This window comes from Labeo rohita, chromosome 2 (assembly GCF_022985175.1).
Source record: "Labeo rohita strain BAU-BD-2019 chromosome 2, IGBB_LRoh.1.0, whole genome shotgun sequence".
Classification (NCBI taxonomy): domain Eukaryota; kingdom Metazoa; phylum Chordata; class Actinopteri; order Cypriniformes; family Cyprinidae; genus Labeo; species Labeo rohita.
In genome coordinates this window covers 9,915,892-9,943,873 of record NC_066870.1, presented here as the reverse complement: position 1 = coordinate 9,943,873, position 27,982 = coordinate 9,915,892, and the positions used below count along the sequence as shown (strand labels likewise).

Below are 27,982 nucleotides of genomic sequence, written 5' to 3'. Positions count from 1 at the left end.
AGAAAGGTGCAAAGAACAGGGTAACTCGTTGGGCAAGATACCTCATGCTCACTGGAATTAACCTGTAAGACCTGTTTGAAAATTACAGTTGCATGTGTTTTATGAAACTATATGAAACTATGTCAAACAGGAGGAGGAGCAGTCATTATGTTAACTATTATCGAGAAAGTAATATTATTTCATTGCAAATAAAATTATTTTTATTACACCTCAGAAACACTAGTTTTTAAAGTTCTGTTGTTTAAAAATTCAAAAATTGTAATTCTGAATGGTGGTCTAAAAAGAAATAAAAGAAAGGTTAAATAAGTTTGAAGGTCAAACTTAGACCACTGATGAACTGAAACCACTGGTTTAAAGCATCAGTAATATAAGATACTAGTGCTAAAAACATCCTACAAACTTTTTATTCTTTGTTTATTTTTTTGAGAATTTCAGGCTTTTCTTAAATGATAACCATATCAACCACTGATGGGAGAAATGGAGCTTTTCAAAACTCTGAATAAAATGAACCTATTACAAAATGTTTTTCTTTTTGATCTTAAAAATAAAGGTTCTTTATTGCTATCCCTGGTTCTATGAAAATCTATGGGACCTTTCCATTCAACAAAAGGTTTTTTATATTTAAAGTTATTTAGATTTTTAACACTATGTTCTTTAACAAAATGGTTCTTGGACTGTCAGTATTTGTCGTTAAAATTTGACCTAAATTATAAAACTGACCCAAGTTCAATTAAAACCATATTAGACACTAATTCATTGGTTCACCACCTCAATACCCCTAGTGGCACTCCTTTGAAATTGTAAAACATTTTGAAACAGTATATCATGTTAAAAAAAAAAAAAAAAAAAAAGAAGGAAAGAAAAAAAGAAAAAAGTCTTGTTTGCTGTAATCATGCTAGTTTGATGAACACTCTAAAGCACTGATTTAAAAACAAAAGATTTGAAGTGTTTGAAGCTTCAATTAGCAATATATTGAAAGCACCCATCACTAACATGAGCCATAGATTGTTGGTGCCAGTCATAACACAGGATATTATAATGATTTTTGATAAATAATCTAAATAATAATGATATGCAGATACTGGGATCATTACATTTTTGATTTGCTGCTGAAAAACACTCCGCTGAGATAAGGGAACATCTCGGTTACATTACGTATGTAACCCTCGTTCCCTGAAGGATGGAACGGAGATGTTATGTCAATATTAACTGACATTAGGAGCCCTATTTGGGAGCCCCAGTCACCTCTGAGCATTACAAGAAAAGGCCAATGAGATTGGCGAGTGGAGTTTGCATACCAAGCCACTCCCCGTACATACGGGTTAATAAGTTGGTGGTGTGCATCCACTCATTCAGGTTTATGCTGGGGAGCCATGCAGAATCCAGGCATTAAGTGCAGTTCAAGGTTGTGGCATGAGGGGCGTAATGTCTCTCGAGGGTTACATACGTAACGGAGACGTTCCCTTTAAGTCAGCGATGTTCAACATTATGTCGATATTAACTGACTTTAGGGGTCTCTATTGAAAGTGCCACAACCCGAACTGTGTTTATGTAAACTGAAGATGCAAATGCTAACAAGCAAGTGTGTCAGGACAAATGTATCTCATTTAGTAACCTTCCCAACGCCCTTTAATCCAGATAAACGGGCCTACCAGGAGGGCGAAAATAGTTCTTTATTCTTGTAGATAACCTTCAGCAACCGTTGGGGGTGGAAGGCACAATGACTAAATGTAAAAGAGTCATGTGGTAACTCAGATATATAGACGAAAGACAAGCCTAAGGGAAACACAGTGAACAGAACAACCATGGGACAAATCCGAGATATCAAGTGCCAGGTCTGGTCAAGGAATGATAGATGGTATAACCCCAACCGGACACAGTAGAAGGTTGGGGCCAGAGGTTACCAACGGGGAGCAACTGGATAACAAATGTGCATATCCTAACTAAAGGAATGGCGCAGCAACCGGGACACCGAGCCCATTCTTCCGCAAATTACTTGACTGCACCCAACACATGGGAGGAAATGGGCTCCACCTGAAGATTACACAATCTTGCGAAGGTGTTAGGTGTCGCCCAACCTGCAGCTCTGCATATGTCTGCTAGAGACGTACCGTGCGCCAATGCCCAGGTGGAGACAACACTTAGAGTGGAATGAGCCTTCTGTGTTTCTGCGTCAACATCAGGGCTTGAACCAAACCAGGTCAAAACAGGGTGGGCCAAAACAGCACAACCAACTTGCGTAAACTTGCATAAACCCCAGGGTGCCAGTGCATCTGTGCCTGAAGCTGCATGCCTGTTACATACAGCTCCCCAGCCCATTTTGGAAGCAGCTGTGGTGACAACAACATGCCTCGGCACCTGTTCTAAGGGCACTCCTGCCTGTAGAAATGCAGGGTCTGACCAAGGGCTAAAGAGGCGACAACAAACCAGGGTAACGCTGACCTGGAGAGTGCCACAGCGCCATGCATGATGTCTGAGGTGCTGAAGCACTAGATCCCTGTGCTCGAACAACAGATCTCTAAGATAGTCAACTAGAGTTGAAGATCCGGATGCCCTTCTCTTAAAGTGGGAGAGCACCTTCCACGAGTTTCATAAAAACGTGAGGAGACAGGGACAGCCCGAAGGGGAGGACTTTGTACTGACATGCTCGACCCCTCAAAAGCAAAATGGTCTGTGTCCAGGCAGAATCGAGACATGAAAGAATGCATCCTTCAGGTCGATAGCTGGTATCTAGTATCTTAACCCGCTGCGCTTTAGTCATAGCCAGTTCAGCATCATCTTTTCTAGATTTTGCCCAAATGTAGGCTACTAAACAAAAGAAAAATCTGTTAACGCTTTAAAGACATTAAATTTTTTTTTAAGATATTTAAAAATGAACTAAATAATAATTTTCCCCCGGGGCAAGATGTGCTTAAAGGAGAAGTCCACTTCCAGGACAAAAATATATTTTTTGAGGGAAACATTTCAGGATTTTTCTCCATATAATGGACTGGTATGGTGCCCTGATTTTGAACTTCCAAAATGCAGTTTAAATGCGGCTTCAAATGATCCCAAATGCGGTTGTAAATTATCCCAGCCGAGGAAGAAGGGTCTTATCTAGTGAAACGATCGGTTATTTTCACTTTAAAAAAATACAACTAAAATACTTTTTAATCTCAAACGCTTGTCTTGTCTTGCTCTCCTTGAACTCTGTGTATTTTGGTTCAAAACAGTTCTATGTCGAAAAACTCAGATCATGTTTTCTCCCTCAACTTAAAAAATAATTTCAAAATCATCCTACGTCGCTGCAGAAGTACTGACCCAGTCTTTGCAAAGAGAACATGCAAAGAAGATCAAACACCCTTAACAAAAAAGGTAAAACAGCGATATAAGACGATTTTAAAATTGAGGGAGAACATGAGATGGGAATTTTTCGACATACCCTAACTGTCATGAAAAAAAAACAGTTCAGGCAGAGCAAGACAAGATGAGCGTTTGACATTAAAAAGTACATAAATTGTATTATTTTCATGAAAATAACAATTGTTTCGCTAGACAAGACCCTTCTTCCTAGGCTGGGATCATTTACAACTGCGTTTGGGATCATTTGAAGCCGCATTTAAACTGTATTTTGGAAGTTCAAAATTGGGGCACCATACCAGTCCATTATATGGAGAAAAATCCTGAAATCTTTCCCTCAAAAACATAATTTCTTTATGGCTGAAGAAAGAAAGGCATGAACATCTTGGATGACAAGGGGTGAGTACATTATCTGTAAATTTTTGTTCTGGAAGTGAACTTCTCCTTTAATAGCCTCTTTCTGGACTGCCAAGAACTGCTGGGAAAAGTCCTCGACAGTGTCGCCAAAGAGACCAGCCTGGGAGACGATGGCATTGAGAAGGCACACTTAGTCAGTGTCATGCATCTTAGCCAGGTTCAGCCAGAGTTGGCGCTCCTGAACCACTATGGTGGACATCATCTGACCGAGGGACCGCACCTTGACCTTATTTGCTTGTAGAGCAAAGTCAGTCACCGTTCCTGTATCAACCCTGAGTCAGAACTACCCTAGTGCAGCTTTTTAAGTGCCTTGGCCTGGTGTACCTGCAGGATGGCAATGGCGTGCAAGGCAGAGACTTCTGTAGATGCTGCGCCAACTGAGCATTCCTGACTGTAATACTCAGGTCTGCAGTCTACTGTCAAGCTAGCTTCCGTTTAACTGTGTCCCATACTGTTGTGTGAAACCTGTGATTCTTTGTTATAATTGGTGCATTATCACTTTGGCCAGACGCCAAACAACAATAATTGTTTGTATAATAATAATCCCCTTCAGGCTTGGTTCTGCGGGGGTGAAAGAAAGCAAAAGCACCCTCAGTTGAAGCTGAAATAATAGAATATTAGCAAAACAAATCTGAAAAACTATTCAGTCTGTATTTGTGTTCTGGAAAGCATCAAAGGTTCCTGTCACAGGCCAATTACAGACATATCTGTTGATTTTTTTTAACGCAATGGGAAATCAGAGGGGGCTAAATTTGAATCCAGTTTTTGTTCAGTGCTGAGTTATACAAGCTTACGAATCATTCTTTTATAACAGACACAAAATAAGAGATTTATTGTGCAAGAGGGAGCTTCAAATAAGCCCAATCCCTTTGCAGTAGATATTTCTCTTATTCCTAAATTATGAAACCAGCTAAAATTTTTATACTTATACTGTGTGAGAAGAATATTAGGCATCATATTGTAAGTACAGCCTAAATATAAATTATTTTTAATTAAATAATAGGCTTTTAAATGTGAAATTTTACAGATTTTAAATTGCCACTGTACTAAAGCCAAAGCAAATTTAAGAAAATATTATCTGGAAGTATTTATTTCATATTAAATTATTCATGATAAATTGTCTTAACCGCAAAGCATGTTGAAATTATAGCTCAGATATGCAGTATTTGCTCATTCTGGATGAGTGCAGTTCTTGGAGAGTAGGGAGGGTTATACCAGTGATTTACTCAGCTGTCCGTACTATCTGCTGTAGTCTTCTGAGGTCAGTTTTGGAAGCTGAGCTGAACCAGACAGTTATAGAAATGCAGAGGACGAAATCATTGACTGCAGAGTACAACTGCGTGAGCAGCTCCTGTGGCAGGTTGAACTTCCTCAGCTGGCAAAGGAAGTACAGCCTCTGCTGGGCCTTCTTGACATGCTGTTCCCTTTCGAGAAACTCGAACTGCGTCCTCTAGAGGTCACTATGGGGAATGCGCGACAGCATTGTATAAAAGGACACCGATTGAACACAACATCCTCTTCTTCGTCTTCAGCGACTGTTTTGTTTGAAGCCTGCAAACTCTACCAGTAAGCTTTCTCTTCTTACCTAATATGGCCAGCACTAGCAAGGCATTTAAGAAGTGTGTGGATCCGTGTCCTAGATTCTTGACACCCAATGACACACACAAGTGGGGATCGCAGGTGGATCTCGCTGATAAGCTAGATAAGGAAGAACAGGAGTTGTTAGATGAAGAAATGCAACCTGAATCTTCTCATACCTCTTGTATGATGAGCTGTTGGAGGTTATGGAACGCGCCACGGCAAGGTTGGATCTGCCGTGGAAGCGGGTTAAGAAGGTGGCACCGCGGGGTCGTCTCGACGAGCGTTTCCTTTCTGACCATAACCCCCCGGCTCAAGTGAGCATTCCATTCCTTCCTGATCTCCATTCGGAGGTCGTGAAGGCATGGAATAAGCCATTTTCTTCGCGTATTCATAGATTCCAGCATACTAGTTATGCTAATATTGAGGGAATGCGCGAAAGTGGCTATGAGAGGATGCCTCCTATTGAAGAGACGCTTGGTAGCTATCTCTCCTTAGGTGAAGCATCATCTCTTAAGGCTCCCTCCCTGCCATCCGAGCCCCTTCAGAGAACATCTTGCTTGAATGGCAGGGCATACGCGGTAGCAGGTCAGGCTGTGGCCTCTTTGCACACAATGGCAATGCTTCAGGCTTATCAGGCTGACCTGCTGAAAGACCTGGATAAGGGCCAGGGGCTTTCCCCTGATGAGGTAGCAGAGCTGCGCCGTACCACAGATTTGGCTCTCCGGGCCACCAAGCAGGCCATGGCGGCCATGGTGGTTACAGAGAGGCATCTCTGGGTAAACCTGGCTGACCTCGGGAAGAAAGAGAAGGGCTTTCTCCTCGATGCGCCGGTTTCACCCTCTGAGCTTTTTGGTACTTCCGTTGAGACGGTGATCGGGAAGTTTAGGGAGGCGAAGGCGCGCTCTGATGCTTTCAGAACCTTCATTCCTCGCAGGACCAGGTCTGAGCCCAAACATCAAAGGGGTCCTGGCCCGTCCCGGTCTGAGGATCGGAGACAGGCTCAGAAGGCTAGTGTTGCGGCCAATGCCCCTCCTCCACCTGCGGGTGGTTCTAGGAGATGGCGCGGGCCGAAGGGAGGTTGTCAAGATCTGAGGGAGGTGGTCCAGGCGAGGTGATCCCAACGCTCTCGTCCGGACCAGAGTAAAAAATAACATCTACTTGCCTTCCTCTAGGGGTCATAACATCGGCCCTCACCTCCCCTCTTTAATTCCCCCGCTGTGCTAAAAACTGCAGTATCTTACTGCTGGACCATATGATGTGTTGGGTTTTGTTCTATTTTATATAGAACAGCCTTATTGATGGTCCGGACTTTCTAAGTCCCTGTATGACAATTTTAATGAACCATGCTTGAAAACCATGGTAGGTGAGTATGATCCTTTTTCTTCTTGTCAAATTATATGGACATCTGTTGTTAAGCCTCTTGGTGTGTTGCAGTATGTACGGTTGGGCTTTTGTGTTCTTCCTATGTTTCAGGGTAGGACGCTCCCCTGCGAATGGGACCCCTGGATGCTGTTGATTTTCTCCATCCTGGATCAGGCTTGGAGGATTTGCCTCTTTTTCTGCAGCCAAACCACTAGGTGCTATGAGGTAGTTCTTGTACGTTGGCTCCCTGCTGCAACCCCAGGGTTTGTTGATCTCCACTCAGGTAACCTTCAGTTTTATATGCTTACTGCTCACCTTTATTTTCTCTAGAACTTGTTTTGTCCTTCCTCTAGGTAAGCTCTCGGAAGTCTTTCTTCACGAGATGCCCCTGACATCTCTGGCTGAATGCATCGCACCGTTCTCATGCCTCACCCTGAGGGGCTTATGTTGCTGAGCTATTCACCCATTCCTCATGCTTTAAGGTGTTTCTGTGGAAACCCCTTCTGTAGCGCTGGCTCTGAGGAGTGGCAGCCTGTCAAAAGGCATGATTAGACCCATTCTGTTCATGCACACCTGAGGGTTGGCTAGAACAGGGCCTACGCTTTCTTTTAAAAAAAAGGAGAGCATAGACTACTTGGGTTGATATAGCTAAAGCCCCTTTTTGGCAGGGCATGACGATGCCTCTTCTAGCCATTGCTGGTTGCCTGGGTAGGCTCCCCTCCGTGGAGGGCTAGCCTTGGTGCTCGCCTCAGCTACGGGCTGAAGGTTCCAGCACTTTATCTAATGTGGGTTGATTTCAACTCATTTCTCTAAGAACGATTCGACTCCCCCTCAATGCTGGATCTCAATCTATATCCCCTTCTGGATTCTCATCTCAGGATAGGGTAGTGCTCACCTCATAGGTACGAGGTGCTTTAGAGCACACTATCCTTCGGTAGAGTGGGAAGGTTCTCCCCCTCTTGAGGGGTCAGGTACCTTCCCTAAAGCCGCTGATGCTCCATGACGACCTCATCGGATAAGTAGAGATATCAAGCTTTCTATAGATATATCTCTCCTGTCTGTGTGTCGAGTATTCACTGAGTTTAGGTTCATTTTATTGACGCATTTCTAAAAACCGTTCACGGAGACAGTGAAGACTGAGAAAGCACCCTGTATATTTTCTTTAATTTAAAGAAGCACACAGTTCAGTTTTTATTGTGAGTGTGCACAAATAAAAGTATACACTTAATGGTTTCTAATGATGTATAACACTTATTTGTGTGACCAAAATCGACAGAATATTTTTAGTGTCTTTCACACTGATCTTAAAAAACATGAGCTGATCATGCCGGCGTGACCGTCGACCCCAGGGAGTTAAAGAGGAATGATGATTTTGGGACAGGACACAGGACAACAGTCCCAGTGTCGGGAGTCAGTGCACTCACCGCACATCAGCTACAGGTGGAGAGGAGAGATAGAGCCAATTCAATGAATAGGGGTTATTAGGAGCCCATGATTGACAAGGGCCAGTGGAGGGAATTTGGCCAGAATGCCAGGGTTATACCCCTACTCTTTACGAGAAGTGCCGTAGGAATTTTTAATAGCCACAGAGAGTCAGGACTTCAGTTTAACGTCTCATCTGAAGGACGGTGCTTTTTACAGTATAGTGTCCCCATCACTATACTGGGGCATTAGGACCCACACAGACCACAGGGTAAGCACCCCCTGCTGGTCTCACTAGTACCTCTTCCAGCAGCAACCTAGTTTTCCCAGGACCATATGTGCCATGTTTACGGGACACGTCATGGCCAGGATTTCTATACTGCAACCTAGTTTTCCCAGGACCATATGTGCCATGTTTATGGGACACGTCCTGGCCAGGATTTCTATACTGCCTAACATATCCAGGGTTTGGCTGTTTCGCTGTGCAGACTGATTGTTGTAATCTGTGATATCTATAGAGAGCAGACAGCTCCTTGTGCTTTCGAATCGCTCTCACAGTACTTTGATGTCATACAACGATCAGTCTGCTCAGCACGCTTCAAGTTGAATAAATGAAAGAGAAACACATCTAATTTATATACGTATTTGCATCGCTTTGACCATTTTCTGTAATTCCCACCTTCTCACTGCCACTATTGGTTGATTATGTATAATGCCTGCACGCTATTGGTCAAACTACCTTTCGATCATTACCTTCAGAAGGTATGAAAACAGGAAACAAAGCCAAGTATAGAGATCCTGGTAAGGATGTTTCCTGTAAAAATGGCACGTATGGCCACTCTATCCAGGTGGTCTCCCGTCCAGGTACTGACCTGGTTCAGCTCTGCTTAGCTTCAGTCTTGGGCTGCAGGCTGATGTGGCTGTGGAATAAAATAAAATATATAAAATCATACGGTTACTAAGCTATAGCTTTTGAGACAGCTTCCTCAGTAACAACTAGCCCACACCTCCTGCGCTTAGAGATCATTTAATGTCTAATTACAGGGGGGGAAATGCAATGTAAATTTTACAAAAATTATAAGTCAGAAATAAATAAATAAATTAGTGCTGTCAAAATTAGCAATTAACGTAGGCAATTAATTTTTCCAGTTTAATGGTATTAAAAATATTTAATGCAGTTAATGCAGGGGCAGGGCTAAGGTTGGCCACCCCACTCACAATTGCTGCTTCTGTCTCTTTTTCTTGACAAGAATTGCATTTATTTAGTTGCTGAACATCTTTATGACCACATCAAACAGGTGACTTTTCAAAGACACACTCTTTGCCCTTTGAGATGTTGTCAGTGCTTATACTCTTCAATTGCATGCACAAATACGGTGACGTGCTGTAGCCGTATAATTTCATTATAAAGCACAAATGAAACTACAAGCATGTGTGTCAGATTCAGCTCTTAAAGTAATAGCAGCCAAATAACCCAAGTTCTGTGATGTCTGTTAATCAAAAAACTAATTATGTATATATTTTCTACATGCTAAGTATGACATTTATTATAGTGCATTTTGTTGGTGGTGGTGTTGTTGTTTTAAGTCTAATAAATGTTAAAATTGATAGGTCAATTATGCTGTAATGTTGAATGGCTATAGTGAATGGTAAAATATTAGGAAAAAAAGGAATCAATTTCCTAGAGACATCAACAGTATTGGTATCAGTGATACTCGCCTTAAGTTATAAAAAGATGCCATTAAAAAAATATTGAAAAGACCCCTGTCTTTGTTCCTGGTTTTCCATATTTGGTCATTTTCCTGTTCTTGTTTAGTTTGATTATGATTCTGTTCACCTGTGTTTGTAATTATCCCATTGTGGTAAGGTTCGTAAGAGGGAAGGAAGAAGTCGGAGTTGGTGTGACTGGGGCTCATGGTTATTTTATTCAGAATATCACAGTTCAAAATAAAGTGTGCGCTCTTGCGCATAAACAGCAACACAAATACACAAATACACTTGGCAAATCTCTGTTCAGCAGCTCAGTCTGTTGGCCACGAGTCCTCAGTCTGTTTCTCTCTCCTTTCCCCATTCTCCAGTGGCCTTTTACGGTCTCCGCATGCCAATCACTGTGAGGAGAAACAGGTAAATGTAATTTCGCACTTGACCTACTTTTTCACCGCTTGTCTCTGACCGCTCTCTCCCGCTGCAGTCTCCGCTAAACCACGCCCCCCTCACCACACCCATGTATATTAGTTTCTGTTTGTTCCTTTGTTCCTCGTTCTTACGTACGTGTGTTTTGTGCCAGTTCCTGTTCCTATGTTGGATTATTCCCCTTTTCATTTATTAAAAACTGTTAAAGATTATTCCTCGACTCCTGCGTTCTCCCTGCAACAACGCTAACTGTGACAATGGTTTTTTCCCCACATTAATTTGAAGGTTGAATATGAAATTATTGCAATATAAAAGTATATTTAAAAACTTGAATGTTAGGTGGGATTAATCACATTTAAACTACATTAATTTCAGAAAAAAAAAGTGTGATTAGTTATTTTTTTAATCGATTGGCAGCACTAGAATAAATACGTTTTAACAGAAGAAGATTTGTTTAGGATGTCTGAAAATGAATAGATTGGGGGGGGGGCATATAAACATTGAAAGGACCACAAACTGGGATCAGTTTTTTGTTTGTTTGTTTGTTTGATTGATTGTTTTATCTTTTAATATTTAGAACTAAATTAGCATGAGAATTATTTAATGTTAACAGAAGTCTCCTTTTTGTAAACTTAATGAATAAACATTCAAATGTATTTATATTTCATACTTAGATTATTTGCTTCAATCTGTGCTTGGTCTCATGAGTTTATGTGCACAATGACAATGGCTGGAAGTAATCCTAAGTGAGATAACAATTACATCATGTCTTTCATGGTGATAATCTCCCTCAGCTTCCTGGGGTCTTACATTGCTGACACTGACAGGGTGAGATTATAACTGAGGCACTATCAATGATTAATACGTCTGAGCGTTTCTCCTTTGATTAAATCTCTATGCATGTATTAACAGGATACATTTATTCATGCTATATAATATAAGTTTTGTTTCTTTTAATGATAAACATCCCTGCCCATTACACTGATTTTTTATTTGTTCTCCAGTTACAATGTTTTATTAACTCAGTTCTATTTTGACTCTGATTTTGCCACATTTCTCACCCTGTAAATTACTACCAGTATTTCTATTTATCTGGAATCTTCAGTTAACATGACTTGTTTATTCACAAACCCCACTACAGAGACCACAGCTTTCAGCATGTGACCTGACAAAAGTATTGCTCCTCGTATCCAGAGTGTCAGTACATAGTAATCTCCCCCAATGCTGACCAAGGGAACCAACCCAATCCGCTCAGACAGGTATAGCACATGCAGGAAGTGTGGCTAGGTATGTCTGTATCCGTCTGTCTATTTGGGAAGCTGGGGAATAGGTGAAGGGATTTTAGCTATAACCCTTGCTAACCTGATTAGTTGGGCAATACACATCCCGGGTACAAATACCAGCTCCTCCCTATTACTTTCTCTATCCTCAAGCTTCAGACTTCACAAATTCGTCAAAATCATCACTACCAGGTATGAAATTCACAATGGATGTAGAATTTAAAGTACTCACTGGTGGGTGTTATTTGGGACATGGGGGTATAACAATGAGTGATTTTGATTTTATGTTACTGTTATGTGTATTGAAAAGCCTTGATTAAGACTGTAGGTTTACTAGATGATATATGAAGAATATTATTGTAAAGTATAGCTTAGGACTTTTTATGTAATATAAGCCAGTGACTAACATGCAAGGATTGTTGCAGTTAGGTTTATATTACATAATGATTTTACATTAATTTAAGCATCAGTCTATTGTTTTTTTTGTTTTTTTTATTGTGTTCAAGTTATTAAACAGCAATGAGCCCAAAACATATCGTCTTCAAGAAGATATCCAAGGACAAGTCGGTAAGTTAACGTAACTACACAGGTATATTTATATATATATATATATATATATATATATATATAGTAATTAAAGCAAATGTTTGTTGGTTTGTAGTTTGATCAAAAAAAAGGGTTTTTTTTTTAATATCTATTACAGTAAAATGTGTAAGCTTTACTAATGTAGTAAACATGTTGATTTGAGAAAATGAAAGAAGATCATTCATTTCTCTTCGGCAGAAAAGGTCCAAATGTTAAAGGAATGTTTAGTTGGTCAAGCATGTTTGAGCTTTCGTTATATTACTATATTCCGTTATATATAACCATATTTGATAAGACCCGTGATGATCAATAATAAAGGGGAATAATAGCTTAAATTAAATCTGTTCATCATATAAGGTGACCATGACTCTACGGACTTGGATTAAACTCCTCGATTCATATGGATTTAATTTATGATGGCTTTATGAGTTTTTTTTTTTTTTTTTTTTTTTTCTTTGTTCCTGAAGCGTTAGCATTTTATCTAAATGGACTTACAATGAGGGAACAGAAATATATCAGGTTTCTTTAAAACATCTTCATCAAAGATGAACAAAAGTGTCATTGGTTTAGAAGGACATGAGGGTAAGTAAATGACGACAATTTTTTTATTTTATTGAACTAAGAATTTTAGGGGAGTTAGCAAAGGATACATCCAATGGGCACTAGAAGTACTGGTGTATTTGCGTCATTTTATATTGCTCTTAACGTCCTCATAGAACATCTCAGTTACATATATAACCCTCGTTCCCTTAAGGATGGAACGGAGACGTTACGTCAACTGACATTAGGGGTCTCACTTGGGAACCAATCATCTCTGAGCTTTAGAAAACAAGGTCAGTAAGGATTGGTGAGAGGAATTTGCATGCCAATCCACTTCCCGTCAGATGCGGATCTACCAGGGTGGCACGGAGTTTTGTTGTTGTTGTTGCAGTGTTATTGTGTAAGCATTTCAGAATACCTGTAATAACTATATTGAAAAATTTGAAAGACAAATTTATGCTGGCTTGTCTTAAAGTCTTGTTTAAAAAACATAAATAGTTTGGTCAGTTAGATGTTCTAGACGTTTGCTAAAGTGTTGCTAGTTGGTTACTAGGATATTCTGGGTGGTTTCTAGGCTTTTGCTGTGCAGGTGCTGATAGTGTGTTGATAGTGTGTTCTGGGTGATTACAGAGATTCTTACCTCTGTTAACAACAGAAAATCAAACATTGTTTATAAAACTGATCCAGTTTCAGTGTTCTGATATTATTGTATATCTTTCTAATGTTAGGAAATTCAAAAGTAGCCTATGTAATTTTAATATAACTGCATGTCTTTTTTAGTGATACAAGCTCAGAAACACATTTCAAGGTTGTGGCATGATGGACGTAATGTTTCTGTTCCCTCCTTCAGGGAATGAGGGTTACATACGGAACCGAGATGTTCCCTTTCAGTCAGTCACGTTCGACGTTATGTTGCCTGATGTTAGGGGTTCCTAAAACAGCACAACCCGAACTGCGTTTTGTAATTTGAAGATGCATATGCTGACAGGCAAGCATGTAAGAACAAATGTATCTTAATTTGAAACCTTCCCAACGCCTCCCTCCAGGGAGGGGCTCTCGCGAAAAGCATGTGGTCAGCAAACCAGGTTCGGGTGGGCCAAAACAGCGCAACCAACAGAACCTGCTCCTCGTCCACCCTGATCTTGCACAGGGGCTGTGCAAGGAGGCTCACTGAGGGAAAGGCGTACTTGCGTAAACCCCGCAGCCAGCTGTGTGCCAGCGCATCCATGCCAAAAGGGGAACCTCGGTCAGCCGGCAGTGGGAGGACTCTCGGAAAGTGAACAGGTCTACCTGGGCTTCCCCGAATCGACTCCAAATGAGCTGAACCACCTGAGGATGGATTTTCCATTCTTCATGGAGGGTAAGATCATGACAGGTCGTGAAAGCGCATTGGTTGACGAATCAGCTCTCCCGGAATGTGAACGGCATGTAGTGATTTGAGTCGTGTCTGACTCCAAAGGGGAGGAGATGGCGGGTGAGTTGCGACATGCAACAGGAGCGTACAGCGACCTGGTGGTTGATATATGCCACTGTCGCTGTGTTGTCCGAACAGACAAGTATATGCTTGCCCTGCAGCAACGCTGCTGACCCAGAGGTCAGTGGCGACAGTGGCGACACCCTCCCTTGGGGGTGGGGGTGCAGATGTCAGTGTCCCTTGAAGAACAGTTCCAAGTGCACTGAAACTGCAACACGATCAGGCAGTGTACAGGGCTTTCCACATTTTGGTGAGCTCTTCATGAACCTCCAGGAAGAAAGAGACTAAGGCAGAGCATGGCTGAGATTCACGTCCAGAGCCTAGATACCAATCGTCGATCCTTGAGCGCTCAGGAGAAGTTGGGGAATTCACCTCCAGCCTGATGCTCTTGGCCAACCGGAGGAACATGGCCATCAACTTAGCCTCAGATTCTGACTGGGCAGCCATCACAGTAGGGGGGCTGCTCAGCAGAATCTTCGGCTTCCGAAGACGATAGCCTCTCCTCTGATGCAGCGATCAACATCTTATCCTTTTCTGGAGCCCTGAAAGAGATGGGAGCTCCATGGGGCTAAGCTGCGAGGGGCCAGACTTGGGAGCTGGCCCAATGGAGCATTCCTGACCGTGATCCACAGGTCACCCTTGTCCTTGAAAAATCAAGCAAGCCCAGCCCAGATGAGAAAAAGTAATGCATTACTGTCTATAAAAAGTAACTAAGTAACGTAATTAGTTATTTTTTAGGGAGTAACACAATATTGTAATGCATTAGTTTTAAAAGTAACTTTCCCCAACACTGCTGAAGACTCAAAAAGTACTGAATGAGCCAGTTCAACCAACTGTTGAAATTTGGCAAGAATTACCAAGCATTCTGGTGCCTGTGCTGTAGGTTTGAAACTTTTAGGATTCTTATCCAAGTTGTAGGCTAGTCAATACTGGTCAGTCACATTTGACATGAAGGACATGTGAATAAAACACAAACCGCAATAAGCAAAATGCGTTTGCATATCTGAATGCTTCAATATGTGATGACACAGATTACTTTATTTGAATGTTTTATTGATACAACATGGCACTGCAAATTTCACCTTTGTTGTGCGTCATTTGTCGTGCATTGTACAGGTGGAAACAACAAGCTATTAACCTCAATCGGATGACTGGATGAAATTCTGATGTCAGAAATTTTCGTTGCCTCTTGTGAGGGTATTGCGCAGTTGAAGCAGAGCTAGAACCATTTGCCCTAAACTCAGTGTTTTTTCCCCCACTGTGCTTGTGCAAATAGAGAAATTAAACCATTTCATCTTTAATGCAGCAAGAAAGAAAACGAAAAGAGAGAGATCTTTATAAGCACAGTCACTATCAAATAGCTGCAATTTAGCAAACTGCTGCTTACCTCCAGTCCACATTGCAGAATGGATAAAATATAGGCTTACCTTCCTGTCGCACTGTACCTTCAGACAGAACTAGATAAATTCTTTCATGAAATACATTCTAGAATATAATACCGAATTTTGCAGTCGATTTATTATTATTAGCACTATTTATTGTGTAAATTATATTTAGGCCACTCTGGCTTTGTGATCACTTAAATATCCAACCATACATTCCAAAATCTGATCGATGATCATGCAAAAACCCATCCCTCAAAAATCATCATGTCTATCTGCTGATCCCTGTAGCGATTGGCTAAAAGTGTGGCGGTCAACGTCAGCATCAGCATCAGTGGACTATGCAATGTTTTTGTGTGTGTTTAGTAATGTTACAATGACCGACTGAATGCAGTACATACACACTTGGGTTTGGTTTTATTAACCAGTTAGCCTATACAATTTAGATGATTGAAAACCACCAAACTGACCCCAAACCAGCCCAAATTTTGTCTACCCGCCCAAATCAATTTTTACCCACGCAATAATCAAATTCAAAACCGCCCAATCTGGCAACACTGGCCACTATTCTGCCATTTATGAACCATTTGTGAGCAAGAGTGGTGTATCTTCCATACTCACTTTAAGCATTGTGTTTATTTATTTATTTACTTACAGATCTGGATCACTGAAAATGTGTCTTTTTCAACGCGGCAGCCTGCAATTCGCTATGCGTGATCACAGAGCTCCCTGCTGGCGCTATTTCAGATTTTTTTAAAACATTGCTGTGCTTCACACAATATCCACCAGGTGGCGCAAGGAATAACACTCTGTAGTTAAACCACGGCCAGGGGTGTGTTTCCCAAAAGCATCGTTAGCCAACAATGGTCAGAAGTTCTGTCGTTACCAACATAGTTCAACGATTTAGTGTTTTTTTCAAAACCATAGTTAAAACGAACATTCACAAACAGTGTCGCAAACTTATGTGGTTTGAACTACAGCTCTCGACCTGTTGTCCAGCATAGTTTCTTGTTAGTAAGACATGTGGGCTTAAATTCTGCTCTTGGGCACAATTAGCAAGCTAACATGCAGTACAGTCTATATCTTACATTCAATTTAAATATAAATGCATTTTAATGTATGTATGTTTGCACGTCCCCTATTTATAAAACATCCCCGTTTTTGAAGAGCGCGCATGTGAATAACTGCCTAAGGGAAGTAAAACAGGACTTGGGAAACCCATTAATGGTTTTATTTGTAAACGCACATTTTTTTGTGCTTTCCGCATGCATTGTCGATATGTTGGCTACTATAGGCTATAGCTAGTCAAGTCAGCATGCTGATTTAATTAGTCTTACTAAAACTAAATTAAAAACAAAGTGATCATTCATGCATATTTGCATAAAGTATATTTTGTTTTCTTGACAGTTCAGTTCCATGTTTCAAGCTGCCTAATATTCAAAAGGTAGCTTATAGTTGAACGATGTTCTATGTACTATTATGACCAGAAAGAACTATTTAAGTTTGTGTGCTATTATAATAAATAATCCAAGTGAATGTCCAAAACTAATTTATCATGTCAGAATGTACAGGTGCATCTCAATAAATTGTGTGTTGAATGTTGTGGAAAAGTTCATTTATTTCAGTAATTAAACTCAAATTGTGAAACTTGTGCATTAAATAAATTCAGTGCACACAGACTGAAGTAGTTTAAGTCTTTGGTTCTTTTAATTGTGATGATTAACAATAACCCACCAATTCACTATCTCAACTACTTAGAATATGGTGACATGCCAATCGGCTAATCAACTCAAAACACCTGCAAAGGTTTCCTGAGCCTTCAAAATGGTCTCTCAGTTTGGTTCACTAGGCATGGGGAAGACTGCCGATCTGACAGTTGTCCAGAAGAAAATCATTGACACCCTTCACAAGGAGGGTAAGCCACAAACATTCATTGCCAAAGAAGCTGGCTGTTCACAGAGTGCTGTATCCAAGCATGTTAACAGAAAGTTGAGTGGAAGGAAAAAGTGTGGAAGAAAAAGATGCACAACCAACCGAGAGAACCACAGCCTTGAGAAGCTAAATTGATTCAAGAATTTCACAAGGAATGGACTGAGGCTGGGGTCAAGGCATCAAGAGCCAACACACATAGTTGTGTCAAGAAATTTGGCTACAGTTGTCTTATTCCTCTTGTTAAGCCATTCCTGAACCACAGACAACGTCAGAGGTGTCTTACCTGGGCTAAGGAGAAGAAGAAATGGACTGTTGCCCAGTTGTCCAAAGTCCTCTTTTCAGATGAGAGCAAGTTTTGTATTTCAATTGGAAACCAAGGTCCTAGAGTCTGGAGGAAGGGTGAAGAAGCTCATGGCCCAAGTTTCTTGAAGTCCAGTATTAAGTTTCGACAGTCTGTGATGATTTGGGGTGCAATGTCATCTGCTGGTGTTGGTCCCTGCACCCGTTTACCAAGAAATTTTAGAGCACTTCATGCTTCCTTCTGCTGACCAGATTTTTTAAAGATTTATTTCATTTTCCAGCAGGATTTGGCACCAAAGCACCAAAAGTTGGTTAAATGATCATGGTGTTGGTGTGCTTGACTGGCCAGCAAACTCACCATACCTGAACCCCATAGAGAATCTATGGGTTATTGTCAAGAGGAAAATGAGAAACAAGAGACTAAAAAATGTAGATGAGCTGAAGGCCACTGTCAAAGAAACCTGGGCTTCCATACCACCTCAGCAGTGCCAAAGACTGATCACCTCCATTCCACGCCGAATTGAGGCAGTAATTAAAGCAAAAGGAGCCCCTACCAAGTATTGAGTATATATACAGTAAATGAACATACTTTCCAGAAGGCCAACAATTAACTAAAAATGTTTTGTTTTTTTATTGGTCTTATGAAGTATTCTAATTTGCTGAGATAGTGAATTGGTGGGTTTTTGTTAAATGTGGCCCAGAATCATCACAATTAAAAGAACCAAAGAATAAACTACTTCAGTCTGTGTACACTGAATTTATTTAATACACAAGTTTCACAATTTGAGTTGAATTACTGAAATAAATGAACTTTTCCACCCACATTCTTTATTGAGATGCGCCTGTATGTATGTATGTAAGTTCTTCAGAAATACCCAATTTAAGCCCCTTAAATGTGCATCATTTTCTTAAAGATTATAAATTTTGATTTGTTTCGGTTTATAAATGTTGATAAAAAACTGTTGTGAAATGATGCTGTTTCCATTTAACGATGTTATAAGACTAAAACATCATTTTTTTCCTCTCACGATAAGTCATAGCGATGGAGGTTTACATATGTCGAAGCCACCACACTAGCCATTCATTTTAAACGAGACATAGGCATCTATCTTTACAGAAGCAGCGTGGCTCCAGACACGCTGTGGTTCATTTCAGATGCTTCTGAAACTGAAATGAACCACGCCATGTCTGGTACATAGACTGTAAAAAAGATGGACGACGCACCTTCACCCTCTTCAACTGAGGAAACGTGACATATTGCGCTGATTTGGGACCAGAGTCTTTGCAGTATAGAGAACTCGGTACCCGAGTCTGCACAGTAGCGAGCAAAGTGGAGCTGCGTCCCGCCCACACTCCCGCAGAGACAATCGCAAACACACTCCACAATTAGCCTGACTGCTCCAGTTTTTGTCTGCTTTTTGCAGTACCAGAAGCTTGTGTTAAAATAAGGTAAATAAAACCCCAGTCTCTTCCTGAATATCCCGAAAAAGTCTGTTTGCACCTCAGTTCACTCAGAGAATCTGTCAATCATGACGTAATGCTCCCGTTTTTATGGCGTCACATAACTAACTAAAACCAAACTTATTTAAAAACCGAACACTTGAACTTACATCAGTGTGATAAAAACTACATAAAATGACAAAAATCATCTTTGGAGAACATTTATTTGAAGTGAAATTTAATTATTTAGTTTGCCTCACGTCCCATTCAATTACATGGAGAGGACGGGGGTTATGACCTATACTGGGACCAGCCACCTAGGGGCGATCAAAACGTTTTGGCTTCACTTTTCAAGACTTGGCCTGGTATAAACACAAGCATTGTGGCCACATATGACGCCCACATTTTTTTCATAGTACATTAAAGAATGATCATGTGATTTTAATGTTCGCACGGTGACCTGTAAATGCAAAAAATCCGTTTCCACTGCATTTTTGCAAAATATTCCTTTTTTGAATCGACTAAAAAAACCACCTCATGCAAGCGTAAAACACTTTTTCGCAATATATGGGAGTTTTTGTGAAAATGATGTGCTTCTATTAGGCATATTTCTAATTCGCAATTTCAATTTGCACAATTTGAAGGGTAATGGAAACGCAGTTACTGATAGGGTGTTCTGTATAACCACATATAAAACAGTACTGCCCAGCACCTTTTAGAATCCTGATTTGGAGTGCTCTTTCTTGCAGTAGGACCTATGATGCTCACTATCAGGTGTAAACAGGTTAAGGGGTAAGGGATGGGTCAACAGTGTAATTATGTATGTAATTACAGAAATTAATTACAAATGTAATTACATGCAGGTATTTTAAAATATACAGTACAATGTAAACACATGTATGTGCATTGTATCAAATTGTTAACTTAAATGTAAGTACATAGTAGTTAAGACCACCTAATATAAAGTGGGGCCAAAAATGGCTGTATAACGGGATATATTAGAGCATTGTGGGGAAAAAAAAAACAGAATAAAGACTTTTTTCCCTTTAGGCTCATCAAGTAATATACTGTATGTTGTGTTTTAAAATCAGGTGGGTGTATATATGGGGAAGAGAGACTTTGTTGACCATGTTGACTCTGTGGAACCAGTGGGTATGTGAGAGAATAACCATAATTTTATTAACTTGCCTGTGATTTTAAATACTTCTCAAATTTTCTGAAAACTTTCATTTATGTTCACTTTTTTTATAATATTATAATAATTTTTTATAATAATTTTATAATATTATTGTGTTTTTCTTTTTCAATCAGATGGTGTCCTTCTCATTGACCCTGAACAGCTAAAGGGGAAAAAAGGTCAATAAATTCACTGAAAGTTTACAAACTGTACAAACAATAAATCAGATGTGTAACAATGAGATTCGCTTTGTGATTCTTTTGCTGTCTAGCATATGTCACTTTATCCTGCGCATTCCGATATGGAGGTGATGACATGGATGTGCTGGGCATCGCGTTCAGACGAGAGATCTATGTGTCCACCCGGCAGATCTACCCCCCCACTGCAGGACAAAGAGCAGGGCATTCTCACCAAGGTGCAGGAAAAACTACTGCGTAAACTGGGTGTCAATGCCTACCCATTTTTCTTTGAAGTAAGTATCTTCAAGTGGTTTAATTCATATTTAAACCCTTTCATTGCAAAGAAATGGTACCACAATACTGAATCATCACCTTATTTATGTACCATGGTATTTACGTGTTACTCCAAGGTGCTTTAAAGACCATGTACTGTTTGAATTTCATCTTAGTACTATCATACTTTTTGTATGCATTCAGTACTAATGACTTCCATCCATTTTCCAAAGCCAGCCAATCCATATCAGGGCTAACACACAAAGACAAATATATAATTATACTCTTACTCAGACATGTACAGGCAATGATGAAAACCTGGAATAGTTTTCCAAGAATCATAATTATTTGTTGGCTGCTTTTCCTTCACTCTCCAGTCCAACTCATCCCATACCATCTCAGTTGGATTTAGATCAGGTGATTGTGTAGGCCAGGTCATCTGATGCAGAATCTATTGCTGTGTTCAGACTGCAGGCAAATGTGGCCCAAATTCCATTTTTTTGCTCACATATGACTCAGATCTGTTTTTCTTATGACAGTGTGAACAGCACAAACCACACTGAATCTGGTATTTTCAGGTATTTTCAACTGTGGACTTAGCACGTATTGCTAAGTCCACAGTTTTCATTCGGAATTGGGCAACTTTTTCACTGTTGCCACAGGTTGTTTTTCAACTCTGTGGGTTGAAGTAACCCCATTAATGTGATATTTTCCCCCAGGAACATGATTGGGCTAGTTTTGGACTAATTTTGAGAAGACATTGGGTGGATTTTGTTGCGAAAACCTGGCAATCATGTTTGTATTGTCTTTTTGCGCATACGGGTCAGTTAAAAACCATTATCTGTTCAGATTGGAAATCTGATATTAGCCACATTTAAAAACAAACAATGTGAACAGCTATACACAGATCTATACAATACAGATCTGAGCAAGTGTCACCAGCAAAGCACCCCACATCATCACAACTCCTCCTCCATGCTTCACAGCGAGAACCACACATTTAGAAACTGTTCATTCACGTCTAACAAAGACATGGCAGTTAGAAACAAAATTCTCAAATTACACTCATCATACCAAAGGACAGTTTACCCCTGATGTAACATCTTTTCCTTGTTTCTCTTGGCCGAAGCAAGTCTCTTCTGCGTGTTGTTCTTCTGAAAGTTATGGTTCCTTTGTCACATTTTGGCAATGAAGGCCTGACTCACAAGTCTCCTCTGAACAGTGGATGTTATTAAATATGACTGCTACTTGAACTCCAAGAAGCATTTATGTGGGCTGTATTCTGAGGTGCTGTCAATAGGCAGTTTCTGAGGCTGGTAATTCTAATAAACTTATCCCCCGCAACTGAGGTAGCTCTTGGTTTTTCCTGGGACGGTCCTTATGATAGCCAGGTGCTTTATATCATTTGATGGTTTTAGCAACTGAACTTGGGTATATATTCAAACTTCTTGAGATTTTTTGGATTGACTGGCCTTCATTTCTCAAGTAATGATGGACTTTTCTTGCCATAATATGAATTTGTACAGTAGTTGTAGTAGCATTAGGGCAGCGGTTTTCAAATCCAGTCCTCGTGCGCCCACCGATCTGCATATTTTGCATGTTTCTCTTATTTAACACACCTGATTCAGATCATCAACTTATTAGAAGAGAGCTCCATGAATGAACTGTGCTCCGATTGGCATGGTCCCTACACAGTGTGCATTGCATCGTACTCCCTGAGCATGGGAAATTTGTTAAAGGGGTGCAATTATGCTTTTTCACTTTTTGAATTTTAGTGTGTGGTGTGTATCTTTGGGAATAAAAAAGAGAGATATTTCATTTTTAAAAAATCTCTTTTCATTTTTAAAATGCATAAACTTGCATTAGACTAGGAATTGGAGTTATATTACAAATTATCCAATAAAGGCCTGCTGTAGTGAATCGATGCTATTTTGTAAGAAAAATATCCATATTTAAAACGTAAGAATCACTTTAATCTAGTTTGCGCTAACTGCTTTGACAAGGGGCGTGGCAGTACTGTAACACCATCTAAGCTGTTTGCCAATCGCAATGCAGTGGGACAGCTAACCACTCACAACACACTCACAACACATTTAGTTTTCATTAAACCCGGAACTAATCGAGCCATTTGTGCCAGGCTGGGGAGAAAGGTATTGTAATAATGTAAATTATGTGAAAAATAATGCGTTTTTCGAACCACTAAACATGAGAGCATGTTCTAGTACACCCCCAAAACAAAATCAAGACTTTGTAAAAGAGCATAATAGGACCCCTTTAAAGTTTACTTTACTGTGGAACATTCATTCACGGATTTGCACTGTGCAACTGCCTGCAGTGTCTTCACACACAAATAAAACTTACTAGAGAAGTGTGAAGTGTGACATAATATACCTCCGTAAATAAATGCAATTTATTTACTCTCTCACAATTTTAAATAGAACATATACACTTGCTTTGAATTGTATTTATAGTGGAATATCATGTGATCTCCACTTCGCAGGGCACCTACAGTTGAATAGAGCGAATGTCTAAAATGATAAGAGATACATACAAAAGGACTGGTAGAGGACTGGAATTGAAAATGGCTGCACTATGGCTATTGACTTTGTACCCAATGTAAAGGACATTAAGAAGGCAATAAGTGTCACAAATTAACTCTAGATAAGCCAACCTGTGAATCTGATGAGAAAATGCCATGAGTGTGCTCAAAATGGACTTTTCGTTTTAAAACATCCTACGTGCATAAATAACAGGCATTGTCAAGCGTCTTCCAAAAGCTTCTCATCCACACTAAAACATTGGAAAACGTTAAATTTGCCTTACTGTAACCTTATAAAAGCTCACTGAGATGATACAGATGGAACAGACATGATACGTTTTCACACAATTCTTCTGGCAGCATAATTTTTCTGTCGTCTTTTTAGGAGTGTAGAAGAAGTAAACATCTTTAGCAACAGTGTAAAAGGGAACAGCACTTAACAGGCACAATTACTGGTATAAAAATGGATGTCCATTGGTACAATATGCGTCACATGAGTAAACATGCATCATCGTTTTCAAAAAGTCTCCATTTTCACAGTCCACACCACAACGCGAAAACAGCATTTTCAAATTTATCCACTTTAGAGACCGTTTTAAAAAATCTCAGTTTTCCTTTTACAGAATCACCAGAGTGGATGGAAGGCCAAAATGGAGAGAAAAATATGCATTTTCAAATGAAATTAATAATAATAAAAATAATGATAATAATAATAAAAAAAAATTCAATTCTGTTTTTTTTTTAGCTCCCTGACAACTTACCTTGCTCTGTAGGACTACAGCCAGCCCCAAAAGATGTTGGAAAGGTATCTATTAACATCAAACCATCATACCTAATTTTGACATTGTTGTTTCTCTTGTATGTACTTGATATACAGCCTCTCTGTAGTGTATTTTTTCACATAATTGTATGTTTTTCACAGCACTGTGCTGTTGAGTTTGAGGTAAAAGCTTTCTCTGCTGAAAGCCAGGATGCCAAAGTTCGCAAACGGTTAGTCTAGACTACAACTCTGTACTTATTAAATTTGGGGCGGGGGGGTACAGTAGTTACTGCTATATCCAGGCCTGCCATGATTTACTTGTAGCACTTTGTCTATTATCCTACCATTATCTTAATTTCTTCATGTAGTCTATGGGGCAAAGTAGGCCATTTTTGGGTATCTCAACAATGAAATATGCCTTGTTCCCCTCTTCCACAATCAGGAGCTCAGTACGTTTGATGATTCGCAAGGTCCAGTATGCTCCAGAGAATCTAGGACCAGCCCCCTGTGTGGAGACCACTCGTGACTTTCTCATGTCTGACAAACCTTTGCATATGGAGGCAAGCTTACAGAAGCAGGTGGGTTTTAAACAGGCTGCTAGTTGAGCATGCATGTATCATAATTTGTTTCTTTTTTAATGTTATTTAATGTTTTTATATTGATTTTTAAATGAAGAATGATGTTTAATAAATGAATCAATTTGGAATATTGCACCATAGTTTTTGTTAAATTGTATAATTCAAATTTTCTCTTGTAGACTTACTATCATGGGGAACCCATCAACGTAAGGGTCAAAATTAGTAATGACTCCAACAAAAATGTGAGGAACATCATAATTTCTGGTAAGACCAGGTTTGAAAGCATTGACAAGTCAATTAGAATGTTCAAGAAATTAGGAAATAAGAATGATCATTAATAAGGTTTTCTTTTCAAGAGTTTCATCCTTTTAAGGATATCAGAAAAGTTGTTCCACTTTAATATTTTTGATCCCTACCCCAATTCGAAATATGTCAGTAGAGTTGCATGTATCTAATTCATTAAATAATTCATTAGCAAAATGTAAATCTTTGTGTATACAGCAAGTCATACTTAAGTAGACTGCTGTAAATATAAAATAACACACTTGTGAATGTCTGCCTTTTAGTGGAACAAATTGCCAATGTGGTGCTGTATTGCAATGACAGTTATATGAAGGCAGTGGCCATAGAGGACTCTGGGTAATAGTTTTATTCAGATATTTAGATGTAATTCAATAAAAAGAATTCATGTTAATCTGATTAATGGTTGCAATTTGCTGCAGGGACTCTGTTGATTCTTGTGCCAAACTGGATAAAGTCTACACTTTGCTCCCCCTACTGGCCAATAACAGAGAAAGGAGAGGCATTGCACTGGATGGAAAACTGAAGCATGAAGACACCAATTTAGCCTCTTCAAGCATGTGAGTCCCTATTGAAAACACTGGCTTCAAAATAATGAGAGCTGTTTTAGTTTACTGGGCTTTGTGCACAGTAAAGTATTTAATATATAGGCCTACTTAAACAACATTTACAATGCTTAAATTCTTTATTGCAGCATCAAAGAAGGTGTTCTGAAGGAAGTTCTGGGGATTTTGGTGTCTTACAGAATTGTTGTGAAGCTTATTGTTGGAGGGTTAGTATCCCATGACACAATATACAGTATATAGTATATAGCATAAAATCATACATGCCTAATATATGTTGTACCTCGTGCCTTGTACCTCCCAACATTTTGTTCTTCTCTTTCATAGGATTATGGGATCCAGGTAAATATGATAGTTTCTTTAATCTTGGATTAAGAAGGGCCTTCAGTTGAAATCGTCATCAACTTTCTACCTGTTAGCGATATAAAAAATATAGTGTCCAAAAGTCTGAGACCAAACTGAAATTCTGAGATTTAAAATCTATTTAAAATCTATAAATATAGTTTAGATTCAGATTTTTGGAACTCAACTATAGTATACAATTCCTTTATATATGCTTTGTGTTTTACATATCAGTGAGGTTGGGGTGGAGCTCCCTTTCCAGCTTATGCACCCGAAGCCTGACATAGGTATTATATACGAGTGTCCTTGTTCTTTTATCTGTCTCTTTCTGGTTCACATACAATTGTGTATAAACTCTATTAAAATGTTGTTTCCTCTTTAATGCCTCTTGAAGTGAAAGAAAGGTCAGTCAGCATTTAAATAGTTAATAGTAATGTCTTTTTCCATCATGTCCTGCTTGTCTATCTTTGCTTAAACAGCCTAAAGCTGCAAAATAATGATCTAGCTGATCTTCCATCTTGACAAGTGTCAAGCTGACAAGTGTCCAAAACCCTTCTAAAACCATCACAAGAAGCCAGCCTGATAAACCAAGACCAGCAAACTAGTTCAACCCAGGTGCTGCTTGTGTAGCAGTCAAAAATGACAGATTGTTTTTGTTTTCCTCAATAAAATGAAATTATTTTATTTTTTTAATTTGAAATATATGATTTTTTTATTGAATATTTTGTATTTTTAAGGGGATTTTAATTAATTATATTTATGGAGTAGTTATGATCCATTTATTACCTGTTAACCACATTTTGAACATAGACCTGAATACTTCAACTGTTGTAAATGTTGAATGTTTTGGAGCATGGATTTACATCCATGCTGAAGTGAAACAAACTTTTTAAAAAGTAAAATAAAAACAAAGTGTTATTTTGTTTAAACAAAAAAAAAAAAGTTATGAAAAATGCACAAAATACTATTTTTAAATTTTATGTGAAATATATATTTTCCAAAACCAAAGCCATAAATCTAAACATGTTGTGTTCCAAATTATATTTTTGACTGCAAAAAGTACAAGTGTGGCTATTTATTTTTTCAAGACAATTTAACATTTTCAAATCATTTCCATGATTTATTATTGATATCATTAGTATTTTTTTTCTCACATAGCAAGTGCCAAAACCTATACTGAAAAAAACAAGGGTTATGATTTTTTTCTTTGCATGTTCAAGAATTTAGTTTCTACACAATATTAAATCACTTTTATTTTTTATTTTAATATCTATTTTTTATGTAACTTCAATAATATATGTGTAATGTATCTGCTTGTTCTTTTATGTGTTTGTGTGTATGTATGTAGTGAACTGGAGGATGAAATGGTTTTTGAAGAGTTTAAGCGTACCTACATGAAGGGCATGGCCGAAGATGAGGATGAGGGAAACGTATCACCTGGGGAACACTGAGGAATGCATGTAGAATTCAACTAGTTCTTGAAGCATCTCTCTATATAGTAGGACATATTTAAGGCTGCTCAAAACAGACATATATCATATATATATCAGACAATCATATAGAGCATTGCCACAATAGAGCACTGCTTTGGACAGTTATTAGCAGATTAAGTTGTAATTTGTATTGAATTCTATAGCTCTCTGGAGACCAGCCAGACCATGCTGTGACCATTCTTCAGCAGCCTGACCTCCATGAGGGTCTCTGGAGTTGCAACTGAAATAATTAAAGAGCTTTAGTTTTCTATTTTATGGTAGTGGGAGCACTGCTCTTTTGATACCTCTGTATCGTTTTACTGTATATCTTTAGAAAATTGGAAATTTGTGCTGGAGTTTGGTGACTACACAAGAATAGCCCATAAAAACTACATAGTTATAAAAAGTTCTTGATCTTATTTGTTGTATTCATAAAATAACAGTATTGAAACAGATTCTGTTGGAAGTGGGTCTGTTTTCCAAGTGCATCCATATACATTTTTTTACATTACAGAGTCAGCAAGGTGGAAAACAAATGTATTTTCATCCATATTTTTCAAAAACAGTTCAAAACAGACCACAGTGACTATATGTATTTTTTATATTTACCTT

General features: G+C 39.2%; 1 protein-coding gene across 1 annotated transcript; it reads left to right on the top strand.

Annotated features, from left to right (window-relative positions):
• Positions 1 to 11,537: 11,537 nt before the first annotated feature.
• saga (S-antigen; retina and pineal gland (arrestin) a) lies at positions 11,538 to 27,805 on the top strand. Its single transcript, XM_051124579.1, is given in 17 exon segments — positions 11,538 to 11,726; positions 12,041 to 12,101; positions 20,279 to 20,339; positions 20,499 to 20,543; positions 20,636 to 20,739; positions 20,741 to 20,836; positions 24,101 to 24,160; positions 24,278 to 24,345; positions 24,558 to 24,693; positions 24,873 to 24,957; positions 25,260 to 25,332; positions 25,416 to 25,553; positions 25,688 to 25,765; positions 25,884 to 25,898; positions 26,133 to 26,185; positions 26,293 to 26,302; positions 27,247 to 27,805. Coding segments are annotated over 16 exon segments (1,173 nt in total). The 5' UTR covers positions 11,538 to 11,726; positions 12,041 to 12,053; the 3' UTR covers positions 27,350 to 27,805.
• Positions 27,806 to 27,982: the final 177 nt, after the last annotated feature.